This window comes from Bombus affinis, unplaced genomic scaffold (genome assembly GCF_024516045.1).
Source record: "Bombus affinis isolate iyBomAffi1 unplaced genomic scaffold, iyBomAffi1.2 ctg00000842.1, whole genome shotgun sequence".
NCBI lineage: Eukaryota > Metazoa > Arthropoda > Insecta > Hymenoptera > Apidae > Bombus > Bombus affinis.
In genome coordinates this window covers 1-22026 of record NW_026109390.1, presented here as the reverse complement: position 1 = coordinate 22026, position 22026 = coordinate 1, and the positions used below count along the sequence as shown (strand labels likewise).

The 22026-nt window shown below is 34.2% G+C and overlaps 2 protein-coding genes and 3 long non-coding RNA genes across 7 annotated transcripts; 3 read left to right on the top strand and 2 right to left on the bottom strand.

Moving 5' to 3' along the window:
• Positions 1–3394: 3394 nt before the first annotated feature.
• On the bottom strand, positions 3395–9489 carry LOC126928330 (uncharacterized). The gene is made up of 2 exons (XR_007716545.1): positions 9089–9489; positions 3395–3447 (listed from the first exon to the last, which is right to left on the bottom strand). It is a non-coding gene; the product is annotated as an uncharacterized LOC126928330 (long non-coding RNA).
• Positions 3876–19618, top strand: LOC126928326 (E3 ubiquitin-protein ligase XIAP-like). The gene is made up of 5 exons (XM_050744119.1): positions 3876–4047; positions 4350–5111; positions 18731–18992; positions 19075–19159; positions 19278–19618. The coding sequence occupies exons 2-5, from the start codon at positions 4378–4380 to the stop codon at positions 19466–19468; spliced, it is 1272 nt and encodes a 423-aa protein (XP_050600076.1). The 5' UTR covers positions 3876–4047; positions 4350–4377; the 3' UTR covers positions 19469–19618.
• Positions 6382–13900, top strand: LOC126928331 (uncharacterized). Its single transcript, XR_007716546.1, has 2 exons — positions 6382–6733; positions 13658–13900. It is a non-coding gene; the product is annotated as an uncharacterized LOC126928331 (long non-coding RNA).
• LOC126928328 (uncharacterized) lies at positions 13780–15268 on the bottom strand. Of its 3 annotated transcripts, none has more exons than XR_007716541.1 (3): positions 15019–15268; positions 14416–14795; positions 13780–14343 (listed from the first exon to the last, which is right to left on the bottom strand). XR_007716541.1 is itself a non-coding variant. In XM_050744122.1 (3 exons), exons 2-3 carry the CDS (start codon positions 14561–14563, stop codon positions 14077–14079), a joined length of 414 nt encoding a protein of 137 aa, XP_050600079.1. In that variant the 5' UTR covers positions 14564–14795; positions 15019–15268; the 3' UTR covers positions 13780–14076. The 3 variants fall into 3 exon arrangements, 1 of the variants encoding a protein (XP_050600079.1); XR_007716542.1 differs by having other exon boundaries at positions 13780–14350; positions 14447–14795; XM_050744122.1 differs by having other exon boundaries at positions 13780–14350; positions 14424–14795.
• Positions 19619–21212: 1594 nt separating the features above from the next.
• Positions 21213–22011, top strand: LOC126928332 (uncharacterized). Its single transcript, XR_007716547.1, has 2 exons — positions 21213–21462; positions 21686–22011. It is a non-coding gene; the product is annotated as an uncharacterized LOC126928332 (long non-coding RNA).
• Positions 22012–22026: the final 15 nt, after the last annotated feature.

The window sequence follows — 22026 nt, the reverse complement described above, 5'->3', positions numbered from 1 at the left end:
AGATGGTGGGCTTACTTACAGACGTTCACCTTCGACATTATGTATCGGGAGGGCAAGAGGATGGCCCACGTTGACTTCTTTTCACGAAACCCCGTAGATGCGGATCACAGTAAGATTGATAGAATCGCGGAGAAAGAGATCAATTTGGCCGAAATATCGGAAGATTGGCTACTAGCCGAACAACGTCGCGACCCCCAAATTTCCAGAATTGTCGAAAAGCTGCAAAATGATGAGCTCGCGGAAGACATCGCAAACACTTACGAATTACGGTCCGGTACACTCTACCGTAAAATTCAAAGGAGAGGCAGGACTCTCAGTTTACCTATCGTTCCAAGAGGGTTTAGATGGTCCGTTATTAACCATGTGCATCAGTCAATTATGCACTTAGGTTGGGATAAAACGCTCGAGAAACTGTACGAGTATTACTGGTTCGAAGGAATGGCGAAGTACGTTCGCAAGTTCGTAGAGAACTGCCATGCTTGTAGAGTTTCGAAGGCTAGTTCAGGTAAGATACAAGCCGAACTACATCCTATACCTAAGACCAGCATACCTTGGCATACGGTCCACATGGACATAACGGGCAAGTTAAGCGGCAAAAGTGACTCGAAAGAATATGTCGTTGTCTTGATAGATGCCTTTACTAAATTTGTATACCTGCATCATACCCGTCAAATAGATTCCCTTAACACTATTAAAGCGCTCAAGTCCGCTATATTTTTGTTCGGCAGTCCCTGCCGGATAATAGCGGATCAGGGTAGGTGTTTTACGGGCAAACTATTTCAGGATTTTTGCCATAGTAAACGCATTAAACTTCACTTGATAGCAACCGGTGCTAGTAGGGCCAATGGACAGGTAGAGCGTGTAATGAGCACGTTGAAAAATATGTTCACAACGGTAGAGACGACCGGACGGTCTTGGCAAGACGCGATTGGAGAGATACAATTGGCCTTGAATTGCACCACTAACCGCGTGACTAAAGCAAGTCCATTAGAACTACTAATCGGTAGGACAGCAAGACCGTACGACTTACTGCTACCCGACAATGTCGAGGAAAGGGAAATAGATATCTCCAACGTAAGACAACAGGCGATAAGAGAAATGACAACGAATGCTATGTACGATAAAGATAGGTTTGACAAAACTAAAGCTAAAGTGGTTAGGTTCAACCTTGGCGATTTCGTGTTACGAAAAAGTGAAGAAAGGAACCAAACTAAGTTAGACCCAAAGTTTAGAGGCCCATTGGTAATAGCAGAGGTTCTGGAAGGAGACAGATACATCCTAAAAACGTTGGATGGAAAACGGTCGTATAAGTACAGCCACGACCGATTGAGGAAAATGCCGGATAGTCGTATTCCTGCTGAGTTGGATGTCTGTAGTGATGACAATAATAGCGACCACGACGATATGAGTACCTCGATCTCGGGAGATCCTTAGCACAAAGACCGTAGCACCTTACGGAGTATGTTATGAAGTTCGGTAAATGGGCAAGTGATGTGTTCACTCGCACCATGAGTTATAGAGTTATGAAGCTTGGTAAAGGGGGCAAGTGATGTGTTCACTCGCACCATGAGTTATAGAGTTATGAAGCTTGGTAAAGGGGGCAAGTGATGTGTTCACTCGCACCATGAGTTATAGAGTTATGAAGCTTGGTAAAGGGGGCAAGTGATGTGTCCACTCGCACCATGAGTTATAGAGTTATGAAGCTTGGTAAAGGGGGCAAGTGATGTGTTCACTCGCACCATGAGTTATAGAGTTATGAAGCTTGGTAAGAGGGCAAGTGATGTGTTCACTCGCACCATGAGTTATAGAGTTATGAAGCTTGGTAAAGGGGCAAGTGATGTGTTCACTCGCACCATGAGTTATAGAGTTATGAAGCTCGGTAAAGGGGCAAGTGGTGCGTTCACGCGCACCATGAGCTATAGTGTTACGAAGTTTGGTGTGGTCGTGCGATCTAGAAAAACGAGATCCATTGGGGTGCGAAATCGAGACTGGTCCAACATGCCGTTACGATCCGACTGAGAACCCGCAGGATGCAACTATCATCTCGAATATTAAATTTTCTTCCAAATTTCTTATTATCAAACCTACGAACAGAACTCTGTTGTTACCCTGGACCCTTGGCTTATTTGGATAGTTAATCACATTGTAAATAACCTTTAATTGTATCGAATTTAACGTTAGAAATTCAATATTTTAGTTACACCCGAGGACGTGTGATAGTCAGAATGGCCGTGTCGGAGATGGAGAGACACCGGAGCCTTCCGTCGAAAACCGGGAAAAAACCCCTAATATTGTAGTTTGGATTCCGCCATAGCCGTAGTTAAACAATCACCGTCCTTCAGCCCAATTGTAATTGCCTGCAATCGATGAGAATGAGTTTGGGTTCGAGGTGACAACCAGTCACCGAACGTAGCCGCGGTCAAGGGACGAACACTTTCTAACAAAGTCATGGAAAAGTCTATAGCCCTCCATAAAAAGAAATAGTTGTAACGGCACTCGACAGTAAGCACACTAATGGTTTCTGTCTCATGGCTCGCCATAAGCAGACCCTATTTTATGGGTAGGTCAATTGCCGGTCGTCGAGACATATTCGCAAAACATCTGCAGCCAGCCTAATAACCCGTCATAAACCCGAAACCTTGATTAACGAAAATAGGCAAACAGTCTTTTCCGTGAAGGACACTTCCAAAGACTGATCAACTAACAACAACGGCAATTTCCCTCACTCCGAATGAAAACTTGTCTCCACGAATATAAAAGGCCTGGTGCCGCTAGAGAGCTTCTTCAGAGTTTTCCTAAACCGCGTCACCGAGAGAGCTTCGAGGACGATTTCATCATTTTCGATAGAGTGCTTACTTCGCGTGCTAACTGGGAGTGCCACCTGGGTGTTGCCGACGAGTGAAGGATAAGAGAGTCCCGTTGACCGCGTATTCGTTATCGGACCTCAGACCATTGTCATCCGCATCGCGAGTACCTAACCGCCGCAGTTTATTTGTAAAGTCTCACACCTCCCTACTTGTGTTAATAAACTCTGGATCACACCTCGACAATGGCTACTACTGGCGAAGATTCGTTACCTGCCCACACCTCCAATCCTATCGATTCTCCGACATATACATACATATGTATGTATAAATATCTATGTATATTTATACGACATGGTACAATATGTATAATACAATATAACATAATGCTACAGCGTCTTACTATTCGCATCGCGAGAGAACTTTATCTCAAAATGAATTTATAAAATGTTACAAATGGTTCAATTTTCCTGCAGAAACCCTGTTCAAGATAAAGTATAGGGTGCCATAAAGTAAAATTAACCATGTAACGGTAATCTGAGACTTTAGACTATATTTTACCTTCTTACTAAATATTTTACCCACCTTCAGGCAAGAATCGTATTGTCTTGTATATAGGGTGTTTCCTTAGAATGGTGGTCACCTGAACCGAAACAACGTAGCGATTAGGGGTTGACGAGTATGTCAAAACCGAAGAAGAACGATATGGAAATTCCAAACAATAGGAAAACTCGATTAGAACCTAATACCAAGCATCTATTATCATTTCCTCTTTCATTATGTGTGTTAATAATAAATTGCAATTTTTTGTCGCTCTCTTTGACTCTCTAGACTTCGTAGCAGCTTTTACTGATATTTTAAAAGCGGCATCATTTTCGAAATGTGAGTAAATAAGGGGTATAATTTCTGTACCTTGCTGTACCTAGCGTGCGTCGTTTACTTGAGAACAGTACAGAGCAGTACAGTACAGGGATGGAACATCGATGAAATTTGATTGGTTGACAACTTGTGCTACTGTGGTAGGAATAAGATCTGTAGGAAACAGGTAGTTCTTTCTCCAGAAATAGAAGTTTCAAGATTCAGTATTTGATCGACAGTCGAAGAGTTTGTTCGTTCGTGCGATAAAGCAGTTTTAGTAAATCTAAAAATATAAAATATACAAGAATAAGATATTAAATCTTTGTTAAGATTCCACTTGAAGAGTTGGTGTGCTGTTGAAGCGGGACGTGAACATCTGATATCGGTAAGTTTTGTCTGTAATATGTTCCTGTTTCATCAATTGTACGCGTATAATATTTCTCGAAAATGAGTAAACTAAAATTGTTTTACCATTTATAAGTCAGAATATCGTAGCGAAAGCATTTATGTAGATTGTACAGAAAGTTTCGTGATCCTTCGAACGCTTCAATTATCAAATAAAATCGCTGTAATTTTTCAAAGACAATTTTTAATTTTTGCGCTAAAGCACACGGGGCTGAGATTACTTCGATAATATCGGCTTGTTATAATCAGTAGATATTTTAATTTCTTTTTTTTTTTAAATAGGTTTTAAGACATTTCTTCGGTTTACATAATGTCGTCGGATCATTCGATTTCGTCGGGTGATTCAACATCATCGATTAACTCAATATCGGCGGACGATTCAGCCGCAGCAGTACCTTCAACATCGGCAGCAAGGCCGGTGCATTTAATATCACCGAGACCTTCGTCGTCGCCAATGCTACCAATGTCTCCCGACCACTCGTCCTCGCCAATGGACCTAATGATTCCCGAAAACTATACGTTGCCAATAACGGAATTGCTTTCGGCAGTAATATCGATGGCTCCATCTTCGTGGCGTGAGATTGGAGAAAGTTATCATGATTTTCGCTTTGAGGCAGCAAGACTCTGGAGTTTTCGAAATTGGCCTCTATCATTCATTCACCCTACCAGTCTTGCAGCTGCAGGATTCTATTTCACTGGTGAAATAGATAGAGTGAGATGCTTCGAGTGTCAAGTGGAGATAAGTCACTGGGCACAGGGTCATTTGCCCATGCAAATTCATATAATGTGTTCTCCGGAGTGCAGATTTATCCGCAATGAACATTGTGATAATGTACCAATTGGAGCAAATCCTGATAGAATTCTACGGAGAAAAAGAAGAAATATATCTTGTCCTTATGGTTTGAAATATCAAGATTCATTTGATTTTCATGACCATCGATTTTTAAAATTTCCACGAAACGCTACGGCATATGAACTTTGCCGTTTGGGACTAAGAGGAGTTAAGAAACCAGAAAACTTGGAATATGCCAGTTACGAATCCAGGTTAAACTCATTCGCAAGATGGCCTGCATACAAAAGATAGAAAAGTGAAAAATTAGCCGATGCTGGCTACTATTACACAGAAATTAAAGATCACACTATCTGTTTCCATTGTGGAATTATTATAGGAAATTGGAGACCACGAGAAGATCCATGGGAACAACATGCAATTTTGTCTCCCAGCTGTTATTACTTATTAACAGTACGGGGTTTCAAATATGTTAATAATGTAACAGGCCAGGAGTTATATGAAACTTCTACAGAAGTAAGTACAGTAACATATACCCTGAACCATATGTATAATTAATAATTCGAATATATGCTTATGTACATTATATTTATTTCAGACACCAACACAAATTTTGTATGGGATTCCTAAGAGATCCAATAGTGAAAATGATACTAATGAAATGACTCTCGTTCAGAAAATTGGTAAGTAATAAAAATAAAAACATAGATTGATCATAAATTCGTTTATTTGTATGAAATCCGTATACATATAATAAATTTTATTATATGTTATATCTAAATATACTGTTTACTATTTTAGCTGCTGCGAAGGAAAAAAATCGAGCATTGAAAAATGCTCGTTTGTGTAAAGTTTGCACGGAACGAGAAGCAACAGTTGTATTCCTACCTTGTGGACATGCAGCAACCTGCGATTACTGTTCACAAGTTTTCTCACGATGCATAATTTGCCAAGGAGAAATTAAAGCATCGAGCCGTATCTTTTTGACGTAATGCATGCACATATGTATATATAATTGTGTACATATATAAATTAGCTTATCCATGTCTCTCATATAAATATACCTTACAATTTTTAAAAATTGACGTACACACATTAAAATTTGTGATACCATGTATCGTTAAATTAAGTGTATATATCATGAAATGATAAAATATTTTATTTCTAGTACTATTTCTACAGTAATTAATAAATAGAAACATAATACTAAATTGATCAAATACATTTTTTCTTTATATTTTTGGCTTTTTTGTATTTTAAGTGTATTTTACTTAATTAAACATTAATTCGAATTATGTATCTTATTTTATCTGAATAAAGTTAACTTTTTCCGCATCTAACTAATTGTTTTTTGTTTTACTCCCCTTATTGTCATTAAAGTGACGCTGTTTTATATATATAAATATATATGTAATACAGTTTCATTTCATTTATTATTATTATATATATATATTATATAGTTTCATTATATATATATATACACATACATACTTCAAATCATAAAAATCAGAGCTTACTTTTTCTTTTATTATACTTTCGTTGTGCATGCTTCGCTTATGATCTTCTCTATTTAATAATAGCTACCGCAGGAAAAATATCAAAGACAAAAACATTTAACGATAAAGGAGAAGCTAGCAAAAGCTAAATCTGATAAAGATGGCAGCTCATCTTTACCAGTATACGCATATTTATGTTTCTAAATTCTGTATGATTAAGTGAAAATTACATATAATTGTTCTATAATTCATTAAACAGGATCAAAACAATATTGTGGAGACAATGGCAAAAATAAACCAGTTGGATCAATTGGAGAATAGTGAATTGAGTGATTGGCTAAAAGAGCGTTCAATTCCATATAATTCTAAAGCAAAAAAGTGTACTTATTAATAAATTATTATCGCACATCAAGAATACAACAATTTTACAGCCATTTCGTATGTAAATGTATCATATGTGTTCTTAAGTGTACTAAGTTAGTATAAAAAATAATACCAATATGCTATAACATAACATATTACATTTTTACATTCATACATTAGAGCAGCTTTAGTATATAACAAATAAAATAATAATACATAATTAGATATAATTAATAAAAGATAAAAAATTCTTTTTGTATCACTGATTTTTTATGAACTATTTATCACAATTAACAGGCTGAGCGTTTGTAGTTCGCAGGATCACTCTCCTTGACAGTGGATTCACTTCGCGGGGGTTTCTGAGGATTTAGTTCATTGGTCAGTGGGGTGACTTCCTGCACATTTAACACACCGGAAATTATGGTTGCAGTATTTCTGCGTGTGGCCGTATCTTTGGCACCTTTTGCATTGCACTATCTCTTTCTTTACAAACAGTGGTTCGATTTTTACTATTGAGTTCGTCAGACGATTGGGGTTGTAAATTTCTTTATTGTTTGATTTTTGTTTCATATCAATAAAGAATAAGGATAGCGGGTTTTTCGTGATTCTATGCCTTATGTTGTTAATGTTAGTTACTTCGTGGCCATATTTTAAAATTTCAAACTTCAGCTCGCCTAGATTGGCTGAATGGTGGATATTGCGTAGCACCACAAGAAAAGGTCTTTCTTGCTTGAGCTGGTATATGTGGAGATTTGCGTTCAAGATTTTTAGCAACTTAGTTAGTTTTCTATAGGCGTCTGGGTTGGTCGGCAGAATTTTCACATGATTATTATTAATTTTTAGTTTGTAGTCTTCTTTGTTGATATCTTTCTCGATGGACTTTATCATTGTTTGAATGTGGATGACATCGTCAATGAAGATTGTGGCGGGGGAGGAGGAATTCTTTGGGTATGTTGTCTATTTACCGTTTCGGTTGTGTCCATGGAGTCTTCTGTTGTCTCCAGTATTGAGAACCTGTTGTAGGTGGTCACTTGGCTAGCTGGTGGATTAGTTTGACTTTTGCTCACATTAGTCTTAGCGTTTTTTCGTGTGCGGGTCGTTTGCAAAAAGGGATGTATTGCCACTTTGCCACGGGGGAGGAAGAGGGGCGCTGTTATAACTTAGCTCCGGAAAGCACGTTTCAGATATTTGGGCCATCATCGTGCTAGTTAATTCAATTTGGGAAAGGTTGCAAACGTTTAAGAATACCTATAACCTTCCTTTGTTAAGTACGTGGGAGAAAATATTTATATCGTCTTTCGCAAAATAAATGCGAATCGAATGAACAGCGAGATTATTGAACTGTGGAAATGAAAAATAATCGAAATAATGAAAACGAAAACAGAGAAAGTTATTACATAGAATTAGTATATTATTGCATAGAAAATCATTGAAAAATGTTCAGAGTAATCTTTTTATATTAATTTATAATAAACCCTTGAATTTTTCGATATACGACTCTTTTAATCGCAAGTTGTTTTCTTGGATGTTATCGTTTTTCAGATGCTGTTTAAAGCTGTTATTACATTGGTTTGGGTTTTCATATTCAATTGATTCATACAGATTAGTTTTGTATCCTGTGTACTTCACACACCTTGTACAGCCATTTACACACAGCGAAAATTCAGATAAAAAAGATGGGGGAAAAACAGAAGAGAATCGCAAAGCAGTAGTACCAACTCTGGATGTAGGAACTAGCGATCATACCAACATGACATTTATCTCAACAAAACCCAGTGTAAGCAGCAGTGTATGCAGTGTAAGTATAAACAGCTGCTAGAAAATTCAGTTATGAGAATGATGACTCACTTTAGCAATTTCAGGATGGTTAGTAAGAAAACATAGGCGTCGTCAATTTTAAAGATTCTACTTCGTCGATACGTTTTTTTGCATTTGACAGACGAGAACGTCTCCCTCGTTATTTTTCAAGATATTACTGCTTTTCAAGCTAAGTGTATAGCGTTTTATCCGAATATCTTTATTCTTCGTTTTTGCTATCTTCTACTGCATTCGCAATTAACATTTTTAATGCCAAACGATGGCATATTGTTGCAAGGAACATTTGCGAAAAGTGCCAACTCTGTGTGAGATGTTTCAAATATTGAAAAATCTGCGTACTTATTTCTAAAAATAATTTTATTATAATCCGCGGTGATTCAAACCGGGGCTGGGTATACGCCATAAATTATAGGGTGCCATAAAGTAGAATTAACCATGTAACGGTAACCTGAGACTTTAGACTATGCTTTACCTTCCTACTAAATAGTTTACCCACCTACAGGTAAGAATCGTATTGACTTGTATATAGGGTGTTTCCTTAGAATGGTGGTCACCTGAACCGAAACAATGTAGCGATTAGCGGTTGACGAGCATGTCAAATCTGAAGCAGAACGATATGGAAATTCCAAACAATAGGAAAACTCGATTAGAACCTAATACCAAGCATCTATTATCATTTCCTCTTTCATTATATGTGTTAATAATAAATTGCAATTTTTTGTCGCTCTCTTTGACTCTCTAGACTTCGTAGCAGCTTCTACTGATATTTTAAACAACGTGTTAATATTGTCAAGTAAGAAGCGAACAAATAAGAATTCCTTCAAAAGCGGCATCATTTTCGAAATGTGAGTAAATAAGGGGTATAATTTCTGTACCTTGCTGTACCTAGCGTGCGTCGTTTACTTGAGAACAGTACAGAGCAGTACAGTACAGGGGCGGAGCATCGATGAAATTTGATTGGTTGACAACTTGTGCTACTGTGGTAGGGATAAGATCTGTAGGAAACAGGTAGTTCTTTCTCCAGAAATAGAAGTTTCAAGATTCAGTATTTGATCGACAGTCGAAGAGTTTGTTCGTTCGCGCGATAAAGCAGTTTTAGTAAATCTAAAAATATAAAATATACAAGAATAAGATATTAAATCTTTGTTAAGATTCCACTTGAAGAGTTGGTGTGCTGTTGAAGCGGGACGTGAACATCTGATATCGGTAAGTTTTGCCTGTAATATATTCCTGTTTCATCAATTGTACGCGTATAATATTTCTCGAAAATGAGTAAACTAAAATCGTTTTACCATTTATAAGTCAGAATATCGTAGCGAAAGCATTTATGTAGATTGTACAGAAAGTTTCGTGATCCTTCGAACGCTTCAATTATCAAATAAAATCGCTGTAATTTTTCAAAGACAATTTTTAATTTTTGCGCTAAAGCACACGGGGCTGAGATTACTTCGATAATATCGGCTTGTTATAATCAGTAGATATTATAATTTCTTTTTTTTTTTTTAAATAGGTTTTAAGACATTTCTTCGGTTTACACAATGTCGTCGGACCATGCGATTTCGTCGGGTGATTCAACATCATCGATTAACTCAATATCGGCGGACGATTCAGCCGCAGCAGTACCTTCAACATCGGCAGCAAGGCCGGTGCATTTAATATCACCGAGACGTTCGAGGCCGTTACCAAAGATACCAGCGATACCCGGCTCCTCGGCGTGCCCAACGCCTGTAATACGGATAAGGAATGGAAAAAGTCGATATGCATCTAGTCCTTATGGTATAAAATATCAAGGGTCTGTTAATCACAATGACCATCGACTTCTACACCATCCAGGATACCCGACGGCACATCAAGCTAGCTGTTCGGGATCTTATAGTATTGAAAACCAAAACAATTTGGAATATGAAAGTCATGAACATGTTAGCAATGAAACATGCCAGGAGTTATACGAAACTTCTACAGAAGTAAGTACAGAAACATATACCCTGAACCATATGTATAGTTAATAATTCGAATATATACTTATGTACATTATATTTATTTCAGGCACCAATACAAATTATTGATGACAATCCTGAGAGATCCAATAGTGAAAATGATACTGACGAAGCGGCTCTCCTTCAGGAACTTGGTAAGTAATAAAAATAAAAACATAGATTGATCATAAATTCGTTAATTTGTATGAAATCCGTATACATATAATAAATTTTATTATATATTATATTTAAATATACTGATTACTATTTTAGCTGCTCTGGAGGAAGAAAATCGTTTGATCCAGGAGTCTCGTCTGTGTAAAGTTTGCACGGAACGGGAAGCAAATATTGAATTCCTACCTTGTGGACATGTGGCAACCTGCTACTACTGTGCACCGGCATTTACTAAATGCCTAATTTGCCGTAGAGAACTCAAGGCAACATGTAATGCAACTTTTTCGTAATGCATGTATATATAATACATGTATATAATTATGTACATTTGTAAATTAGCTTATTCATATCTCTTATATAAATGTAAATATAATTTTGTAAAAATGACGTACAGTCATCAAAATGTGTGATACCATGTATCGTTAAATTAACTGTTTATATCAGGAAATGATAATTTTTTTTATTTTTAGTAGTATTTCTACAGTAATTAGTAATAATAATTAATATTAATAATATTATAATAAGTAATAATAAGTAATAATATTAAAGTATATAAATATATTAAAGTATAAGTAATAATATTAAAGTAATAATAAGTAATAATAATTAATACTAAACTGATCAAATATATTTTGTCTATATATTTTTGGCTTTTTTTGTATTTTAAGTGTATTTTACTTAATTAAACATTAATTCGAATTATGTACCTTATTTTATCTGAATAAAGTTAACTTTTTCCGCATCTAACTAATTGTTTTTTGTTTTACTCCCCTTATTGTCATTAAAATGAAGCTGTTTTATGTATACATACATATATATATATATATATAATACTGTTCATATATAGTACAGAGTATATATATACACAGAATGCCTACATATACAGAAAGATACATATATATATATATATATATATATTATTATTATTATTATTACTATATCCATATATATATAGTTCAAATCATAAAAATTGTAGGTTACTTTTTCTTTTATTATACTTACTTATCCTGTTTTCAATTCGTTAAATAATACCGATTAAAAGACAATTCTAATTTTTATATTAATAAAACGTCGAAGTTTTAAAGCGAGAAACTTGTCTGTTAGAAGTTTATGTTTGTAAAACTGAGTATTTTCAAGGTGTTGTACAACTTATTTGTTTGCTATATCGATTTATATTTTTAATTCGTTCTGTAAGTGGAATCGTTGGCTGTGAATACATGAATACACATAGATGGCGGCCATTTTGTGATGTGATTTTGAACTTTGATTGAATTAGGTTTGAGCCATTTCTTACTCTTCGCTAATCTAGAGACTAGCTGTTATGTTAGTAAATACCTGCGATCTTGTATAAACTGTGCAATTTCCCACAAATTTCAGTACAATGGTCATCTGTATGGACCAACTGAATGATGGATAGAAGCAATATGGCGTCAAAGTAACGTGCAAACATGGCCGTAAAATAGCCAAAGAATGCTCAGTTTTACATAGTCATAACTTTTGAACCAGTAGATTCCCCGTCTTAAAACCTCTATTTTCGTATTCTACACGTCGAAAATTAGAAAATTACAAAAATTGCAAGAAAAGGTCAATAATTTTTGGTTTCCTAAAATAAAGTTAGTCAAGAACACTATTATACTTATTGTACATTTATGTATTTAGTATAGATATGTATGCGTGTATGAATACTATTCGTATTCTCCCTACTTTTTGTATAATCTGAGAGAGACTGCGATACCTCGACACTCGGCACCATGGTCGTATGTCGTGGCGCACTATCTCTGTCCTTCAACATGGTCTTCAACTCACCTGTAACGCGCTATCCATCTCTGTCATTCTATGGGAGAACTGCATGGTGTCGATGATAACTATTTATATAAGTACATAGTAATTATTCAATTCATTCGTTACCTATTCGAATACTACGCTATGCATAGTGTTGAAATTTGAATTACGCGGCGTTTACTTCAAATGGCTTGAAGTTACGAATATACAACCTAATTGAACATTACTGAACCGTTGCGTTACATATGAATCTGGCCTAATATTTAACGATATCGATATGCAATTTAAGAGCGAAATTTGAAATCACGTTCACATGTCTGAAATGCCAAATACATCTATATATTGGTCAAAAATTCGATGCGAGTACTATAGCAAGGAGTGAATAAGAATTCAAAATACAGGAAATACGCTATTGGAAAACTTTAAGTTTAGTCGTCAATGATCACAATAAATTAAAAGCCATGCGAGGTTATTAAAAAATATTTTTTGTTTTTTAAGGGAGAATTCCAAGCAAGCCTGTATAAAAAAAGCTATGCTTACATCTTAATATGTAGTTATCTTGAATTTTTCGCGCACTTTATTGAACAAAGCGGTTCAGCGATACGTACCAATATATATAATACAAACTCCTTAGTAACCGCCAAATAAGATAATATATTGGTAATAGAAAGAGAGTCGTCTTTTTACTTAACAAAATTTTAAATCTGTTTTAAATATAAAAAGTTTAGATGTCTCACATACAAGTTTAATTTTAAGATAATTGAAAATAAAGCTTCTTCATAAAAATCATATTTTAAGTACTACTATAACTTTTGAAATTTTAAATGTTGGCTATTCATTGCCAAATGCGTTTTTGAAAAATTGTTAGTATAAATTGGATCCATAAGAACATAAAATAATTAAGAATAGCAAGCAATTATATATAATGGATGCTTGTAGTCTTATGAATAAAAAAAAAGAACAATCGGTTCTGTACGCTTTATTTCCGGAAACGAGTAACCTATGTTGTGCAATTTGCGAAATTGATTTTGTTGAAATTCATGATTCATCGGCAAAATCAAATTTTCATTGGCAAACAATGAAATGCCAATGACAATGGCAAAAATAAACCAGTTGGATCAATTGGAGAATAGTGAATTGAGTGATTGGCTAAAAGAGCGTTCAATTCCATATAATTCTAAAGCAAAAAAGTGTACTTATTAATAAATTATTATCGCACATCAAGAATACAACAATTTTACAGCCATTTCGTATGTAAATGTATCATATGTGTTCTTAAGTGTACTAAGTTAGTATAAAAAATAATACGAATATGCTATAACATAACATATTACATTTTTACATTCATACATTAGAGCAGCTTTAGTATATAACAAATAAAATAATAATACATAATTAGATATAATTAATAAAAGATAAAAAATTCTTTTTGTACCACTGATTTTTTATGAACTATTTATCACAATTAACATAGCTTTTCTGTCAGCTTCATTTTTTATACCAATTTCAATTAAATCTTCATTAGTTAAACTCATAAATAAATCAATGTCAACCTGAAATAAGTTTACAATATTAATTTATAATAAAATTTTATACATGTAACAACATATTTACTTCTTGTACGAGGAATTTGGGTATTGACCTAATCCGTAATGTTTTAGTAAAATAAACACTTTTGCTTCTTCTGAATTTAAAATCATTCCTCTTGGAGGTGTCCTGTAACGTGGTGGTGATGGTGTATTCTCCCTAAATACATTTTCATCCTTCATATTTGGAAGAACATTTTGTTGGCGCAATAGACTAAATTTAGGCACATATTTAAGAATAGTATCAACATCTTCTTTGTGTTGAATATTTAAATCTTGTGGCTGAATGGACTGTAATCTTTGCAAACAATATAGTTAAATTAAAATATCATATTTACTTTGTATATAATATAGAGCAATAACTAATATACCTCTGCATAGGTAGTTCGCTTACATTCTTTCTACTTTTTGAACAAGTTAGCATTGCTTCATCTTTATCTTCATTTACAAACAATTGTTTCTCCTTTGTTTCATCTTTGATATTCAAAATTAATTTCCTCATTATGTTCATTTTGTGTAAAATATATATTTGAAGAAGTAGGTAACAGTTTATTCAGATCGCAAGTCAAGGTGGGTGAAATTAAACTACTCTGAACACTTTCTCAATGATTTGTCTCTAAACTTAATGCACAGGGTTTTAAAAGTTCCTTGCTTTAACATTCTCTATCGTGTCAGAAGCTTCAACTTCAAGAGTAATAGTTTTCCCTGTTAAGGCCTTAACGAAGACCTGTATGTTGCATGGTCTGGGGAAAAATGGTTATATTAATGTACAATATCGTGCTGCGATAGTACATGCTAAAATAAACATTTTGTAAGGAATAGCTGTATATTTTTTTAATTTATAAAAACATTAATCAGCTCAAATTTTGTTAAACAAAATGATGGCATCACAGCAGAGTATCGGTTATTGGAAAACTCATCTAATATTTTTTACATAAATATGGAAGGATCAGCTGTTATACTTACATTTCTTGAAATAATTTATAGAATAGGGTAGATAGTTGCACACAAGTCACTCTAAATTCTTTTGATAAAACAATATAGAAAAGCTTTCGAAGGATAATTCACAATAGAGTATGTCAAATAATGTATAACATGTGCATTTGGTGCCATTTATTGGTGTACACAATAATTGCGTAGTTCAGTAAAGCCAGTAAAGGATGCACTTAGACTAAATCTCATAATTTTTCACCATTTCCTTAAATTAAGTGCATATACATTATTTGATGTGTACATACAAGTACATACCGCATATCTGTTAAAATTAATTAAATGTTATATAATATGTTTCCTAGGAAAGCCGTTGAAAAATTTGAAAAAGGTTTCAAACGTTTAAGAATACCTATAACCTTCCTTTGTTAAGTACGTGGGAGAAAATATTTATATCGTCTTTCGCAAAATAAATGCGAATCGAATGAACAGCGAGATTATTGAACTGTGGAAATGAAAAAGAATCGAAATAATGAAAACGAAAACAGAGAAAGTTATTACATAGAATTATTATATTATTGCATAGAAAATCATTGAAAAATGTTCAGAGTAATCTATATATATTAATTTATAATAAACCCTTGAATTTTTCGATATACGACTCTTTTAATCGCAAGTTGTTTTCTTGGACCTTATCGTTTTTCAGATGCTGTTTAAAGCTGTTATTACATTGGTTTGGGTTTTCATATTCAATTGATTCATACAGATTAGTTTTGTATCCTGTGTACTTCACACACCTTGTACAGCCATTTACACACAGCGAAAATTCAGATAAAAAGGACGTGACGGATGGGGAAAAACAGAAGAGAATCGCAAAGCAGTTGTTCCAACACTGGATGTAGGAACTAGCGATCATATCAACATGACATTTATCTCAACAAAAGCCAGTGTAGATTTCGAGTTCAGGATGTTTGGTGCCTAAGACACATCGAATGCAAAATGCTAGATAAAAATAAAGAAAAATTAGAAAAACAATCGAAATGAGAGTAAACGGATACAGTAGATACGCCGCTACATTGTACACGAATATAAACAGCTGCTAGGAAAATTCAGTTATGAGAATGATGACTCACTTTAGCAATTTCAGGATGGTTAGTAAGAAAACATAGACGTCGACAATTTTAAAGGTTCTACTTCGTCGATACGTTTTTTTGCATTTGACAGACGAGAACGTCTCCCTCGTTATTTTTCAAGATATTACTGCTTTTCAAGCTAAATGTATTGCGTTTTGCCCGAATATCTTTATTCTTCGTTTTTACTATCTTCTACTGCATTCGCAACTAACACTTTTAAAGCCAAACGATGGTATATTGTTGCAAGGAACATTTGCGAAAAGGGCCAACGACGATATATGATTGCGATTCATATGTCCATTCAAATATATATGTGTGTGTATATATATGTAAGATCGTAATCTGGGGAGAATTCAGGGATCGATTCTGTAGTCTGAAAATCGAGTTTTTATTAAGAAGTAAATAATAAAATACGAAAATAAACAACAATTAATATTCGGCTATAACAAGAAATAACAATAATTATATAAACGGGAAATAACGAGTCTTTAGTACAATGTTTAAAAACTGAAAAACGAGAATCGATTTTCAACGTCCTGAGCTACCGATCTTTCTTCATCAGTCTTTAAAATCTTAAATAACTATTCCGTAACTTTGTCTGTCTCTAATGTAACTCTCTGTTAGTCCGTTCGGGAAAAACGTGCTTCTTAAAATGGTCGTCCGTAAAACAAAAGAAGATCGGTCTGTCGGTGAAACACAGCCTGTCGTGCTACCCGTAAAACAAAAAGAATCCCTATCCTACATGAACACTAGGGAATTTACACACACACACACACACACACACACATGTATATTTATATGACATAGTATAATATGTATAACACAATATAACATAATGCTACAGCGTCTAACTATTCGCATCGCGAGAGAACTTTATCTCAAAATGAATTTATAAAATGTTATAAATGGTACAATTTTCCTGCAGAAACCTTGTTCAAGATGTTTCATATATTGAAAAAACTGCGTACTTATTTCTAAAAATAATTTTATTATAATCTGCGAAGATTAAAGCCGAGGCTGGGTATACGCCATAAATTATAGGGTGCCATAAAGTAAAATTAAACATGTAACGGTAACCTGAGACTTTAGACTATGCTTTACCTTCTTACTAAATATTTTACCCACCTTCAGGCAAGAATCGTATTGTCTTGTATATAGGGTGTTTCCTTAGAATGGTGGTCACCTGAACCGAAACAACGTAGCGATTAGGGGTTGACGAGTATGTCAAAACTGAAGAAGAACGATATGGAAATTCCAAACAATACGAAAACTCGATTAGAACCTAATACCAAGCATCTATTATCATTTCCTCTTTCATTATGTGTGTTAATAATAAATTGCAATTTTTTGTCGCTCTCTTTGACTCTCTAGACTTCGTAGCAGCTTCTACTGATATTTTAAACAACGTGTTATTATTGTCAAGTAAAAACCGAACAAATAAGAATTCCTTCAAAAGCGGCATCATTTTCGAAATGTGAGTAAATAAGGGGTATAATTTCTGTACCTTGCTGTACCTAGCGTGCGTCGTTTACTTGAGAACAGTACAGAGCAGTACAGTACAGGGGCGGAGCATCGATGAAATTTGATTGGTTGACAACTTGTGCTACTGTGGTAGGGATAAGATCTGTAGGAAACAGGTAGTTCTTTCTCCAGAAATAGAAGTTTCAAGATTCAGTATTTGATCGACAGTCGAAGAGTTTGTTCGTTCGTGCGATAAAGCAGTTTTAGTAAATCTAAAAATATAAAATATACAAGAATAAGATATTAAATCTTTGTTAAGATTCCACTTGAAGAGTTGGTGTGCTGTTGAAGCGGGACGTGAACATCTGATATCGGTAAGTTTTGCCTGTAATATATTCCTGTTTCATCAATTGTACGCGTATAATATTTCTCGAAAATGAGTAAACTAAAATCGTTTTACCATTTATAAGTCAGAATATCGTAGCGAAAGCATTTATGTAGATTGTACAGAAAGTTTCGTGATCCTTCGAACGCTTCAATTATCAAATAAAATCGCTGTAATTTTTCAAAGACAATTTTTAATTTTTGCGCTAAAGCACACGGGGCTGAGATTACTTCGATAATATCGGCTTGTTATAATCAGTAGATATTATAATTTCTTTTTTTTTTTTAAATAGGTTTTAAGACATTTCTTCGGTTTACACAATGTCGTCGGATCATGCGATTTCGTCGGGTGATTCAACATCATCGATTAACTCAATATCGGCGGACGATTCAGCCGCAGCAGTACCTTCAACATCGGCAGCAAGGCCGGTGCATTTAATGTCACCGAGTCTTTCGACGTCGTCAATGATACCATTGATAGCCGCCCCCCCGATGTCATCAATGCTATCAATGTTCGCCGTACACTGGTCGTCGCCAATGCTACCAATGTTCCCCGAACCCTGGATGTCGCCAACGCCACGAGTACGGATAACACAAAGAAACGGAAATATATACTGTCCTTATGGTTTAAAATATCACAAGTCATTTGATTTTAATGACCACAGATTTTTAAGACATTCACGAACCCCGTCGACATATGAATTTAGCCGTTTGGGACTAAGGAGAGTTACGGAACCAGAAAAATTGGAATATGCCAGTTACGAATCCAGGTTAAACTCATTCGCAGGATGGCCTACACATCTAAGGCAGACAAGTGAAGAATTAGCCGATGCTGGCTTCTACTACATCGGAATAATGGATCTCACTGTCTGTTACCATTGTGGAATTTGTATAGAAAATTGGGGACCAGAAGAACATCCATGGGAAAAACATGCAATTTCGTCTCCCGGCTGTTATTACTTATTAACAGTACGGGGTTTCAAATATGCTAATAATGTAACAGGCCAGGAGTTATATGAAACTTCTACAGAAGTAAGTACAGTAACATATACCCTGAACCATATGTATAGTTAACAATTCGGATATATACTTATGTACATTATATTTATTTCAGGCACCAACACAAATTGCGAATGGGAATCCTGAGAGATCCAATAGTGAAAATGATACTAATGAAATGACTCTCGTCCAGAAAATTGGTAAGTAATAAACATAAAAACACAGATTGATCATAAATTCGTTTATTTGTATGAAATCCGTATACATATAATAAATTTTATTATGTGTTACATCTAAATATACTGTTCACAATTTTAGCTGCTGCGAAGGAAAAAAATCGAGCATTGAAAAATGCTCGTTTGTGTAAAGTTTGCATGGAACGAGAAGCAACAGTTGTATTCCTACCTTGTGGACATGTAGCAACCTGCGACTACTGTTCACCGGCACTTACAAAATGCATAATTTGCCGAGGAGAACTTAAGGCGACAAGTAGTGCAATTTTTTTGTAATGCATGCACATGTATATAATTATGTACATTTGTAAATTAGCTTATTCATATCTCTTATATAAATATAAATATAATTTTTTAAAAATGACGTACAGTCATTAAAATGTGTGATGTATCGTTAAATTAACTGTATATATCAGGAAATGATAATTTTTTTTATTTTTAATAGTATTTCTACAGTAATTAATAAATAGAAACATAATACTAAATTGATCAAATACATTTTGTCTTTATATTTTTGGCCTTTTTTGTATCTTAAGTGTATTTTACTTAATTAAACATTAATTCGAATTATGTACCTTATTTTATCTGAATAAAGTTAACTTTTTCAGCATTTAACTAATTGTTTTTTATTTTATTCCCCTTATCGTCATTAAAATGAAGCTGTTTTATATATATATAAATATATATGTAATACAGTTTCATTTCATTTATTATATATATTTTCATTATATATATATATATATATATATATATGCAATATGTTATATTGTAGTATACAAATTATACCATATCATATATATATATATAAACACACATTTACATACACACGCGCTCACACACGTATACACATATGCGTATGTATATATATATATATGTATATATGCATCGCAATCATATATCGTCGTTGGCCCTTTTCGCAAATGTTCCTTGCAACAATATACCATCGTTTGGCTTTAAAAGTGTTAGTTGCGAATGCAGTAGAAGATAGTAAAAACGAAGAATAAAGATATTCGGGCAAAACGCAATACATTTAGCTTGAAAAGCAGTAATATCTTGAAAAATAACGAGGGAGACGTTCTCGTCTGTCAAATGCAAAAAAACGTATCGACGAAGTAGAACCTTTAAAATTGTCGACGTCTATGTTTTCTTACTAACCATCCTGAAATTGCTAAAGTGAGTCATCATTCTCATAACTGAATTTTCCTAGCAGCTGTTTATATTCGTGTACAATGTAGCGGCGTATCTACTGTATCCGTTTACTCTCATTTCGATTGTTTTTCTAATTTTTCTTTATTTTTATCTAGCATTTTGCATTCGATGTGTCTTAGGCACCAAACATCCTGAACTCGAAATCTACACTGGCTTTTGTTGAGATAAATGTCATGTTGATATGATCGCTAGTTCCTACATCCAGTGTTGGAACAACTGCTTTGCGATTCTCTTCTGTTTTTCCCCATCCGTCACGTCCTTTTTATCTGAATTTTCGCTGTGTGTAAATGGCTGTACAAGGTGTGTGAAGTACACAGGATACAAAACTAATCTGTATGAATCAATTGAATATGAAAACCCAAACCAATGTAATAACAGCTTTAAACAGCATCTGAAAAACGATAAGGTCCAAGAAAACAACTTGCGATTAAAAGAGTCGTATATCGAAAAATTCAAGGGTTTATTATAAATTAATATATATAGATTACTCTGAACATTTTTCAATGATTTTCTATGCAATAATATAATAATTCTATGTAATAACTTTCTCTGTTTTCGTTTTCATTATTTCGATTCTTTTTCATTTCCACAGTTCAATAATCTCGCTGTTCATTCGATTCGCATTTATTTTGCGAAAGACGATATAAATATTTTCTCCCACGTACTTAACAAAGGAAGGTTATAGGTATTCTTAAACGTTTGAAACCTTTTTCAAATTTTTCAACGGCTTTCCTAGGAAACATATTATATAACATTTAATTAATTTTAACAGATATGCGGTATGTACTTGTATGTACACATCAAATAATGTATATGCACTTAATTTAAGGAAATGGTGAAAAATTATGAGATTTAGTCTAAGTGCATCCTTTACTGGCTTTACTGAACTACGCAATTATTGTGTACACCAATAAATGGCACCAAATGCACATGTTATACATTATTTGACATACTCTATTGTGAATTATCCTTCGAAAGCTTTTCTATATTGTTTTATCAAAAGAATTTAGAGTGACTTGTGTGCAACTATCTACCCTATTCTATAAATTATTTCAAGAAATGTAAGTATAACAGCTGATCCTTCCATATTTATGTAAAAAATATTAGATGAGTTTTCCAATAACCGATACTCTGCTGTGATGCCATCATTTTGTTTAACAAAATTTGAGCTGATTAATGTTTTTATAAATTAAAAAAATATACAGCTATTCCTTACAAAATGTTTATTTTAGCATGTACTATCGCAGCACGATATTGTACATTAATATAACCATTTTTCCCCAGACCATGCAACATACAGGTCTTCGTTAAGGCCTTAACAGGGAAAACTATTACTCTTGAAGTTGAAGCTTCTGACACGATAGAGAATGTTAAAGCAAGGAACTTTTAAAACCCTGTGCATTAAGTTTAGAGACAAATCATTGAGAAAGTGTTCAGAGTAGTTTAATTTCACCCACCTTGACTTGCGATCTGAATAAACTGTTACCTACTTCTTCAAATATATATTTTACACAAAATGAACATAATGAGGAAATTAATTTTGAATATCAAAGATGAAACAAAGGAGAAACAATTGTTTGTAAATGAAGATAAAGATGAAGCAATGCTAACTTGTTCAAAAAGTA

Bases quoted from the DNA above. Each gene is read 5' to 3' on its own strand.
- LOC126928328 (XM_050744122.1), bottom strand. From the start codon at position 14,563: ATGAACATAATGAGGAAATTAATTTTGAATATCAAAGATGAAACAAAG. The intron at 14,351-14,423 runs GTATATTAGTTA...TTGTTTGCAAAG, and splicing joins AGCGAACTACCTATGCAGAG to ATTACAGTCCATTCAGCCAC.
- LOC126928326 (XM_050744119.1), top strand. From the start codon at position 4,378: ATGTCGTCGGATCATTCGATTTCGTCGGGTGATTCAACATCATCGATT. The intron at 5,112-18,730 runs GTTAAACTCATT...TTACGAATCCAG, and splicing joins TATGCCAGTTACGAATCCAG to GTTAAACTCATTCGCAGGAT. The intron at 18,993-19,074 runs GTAAGTACAGTA...TATTTATTTCAG, and splicing joins TATATGAAACTTCTACAGAA to GCACCAACACAAATTGCGAA.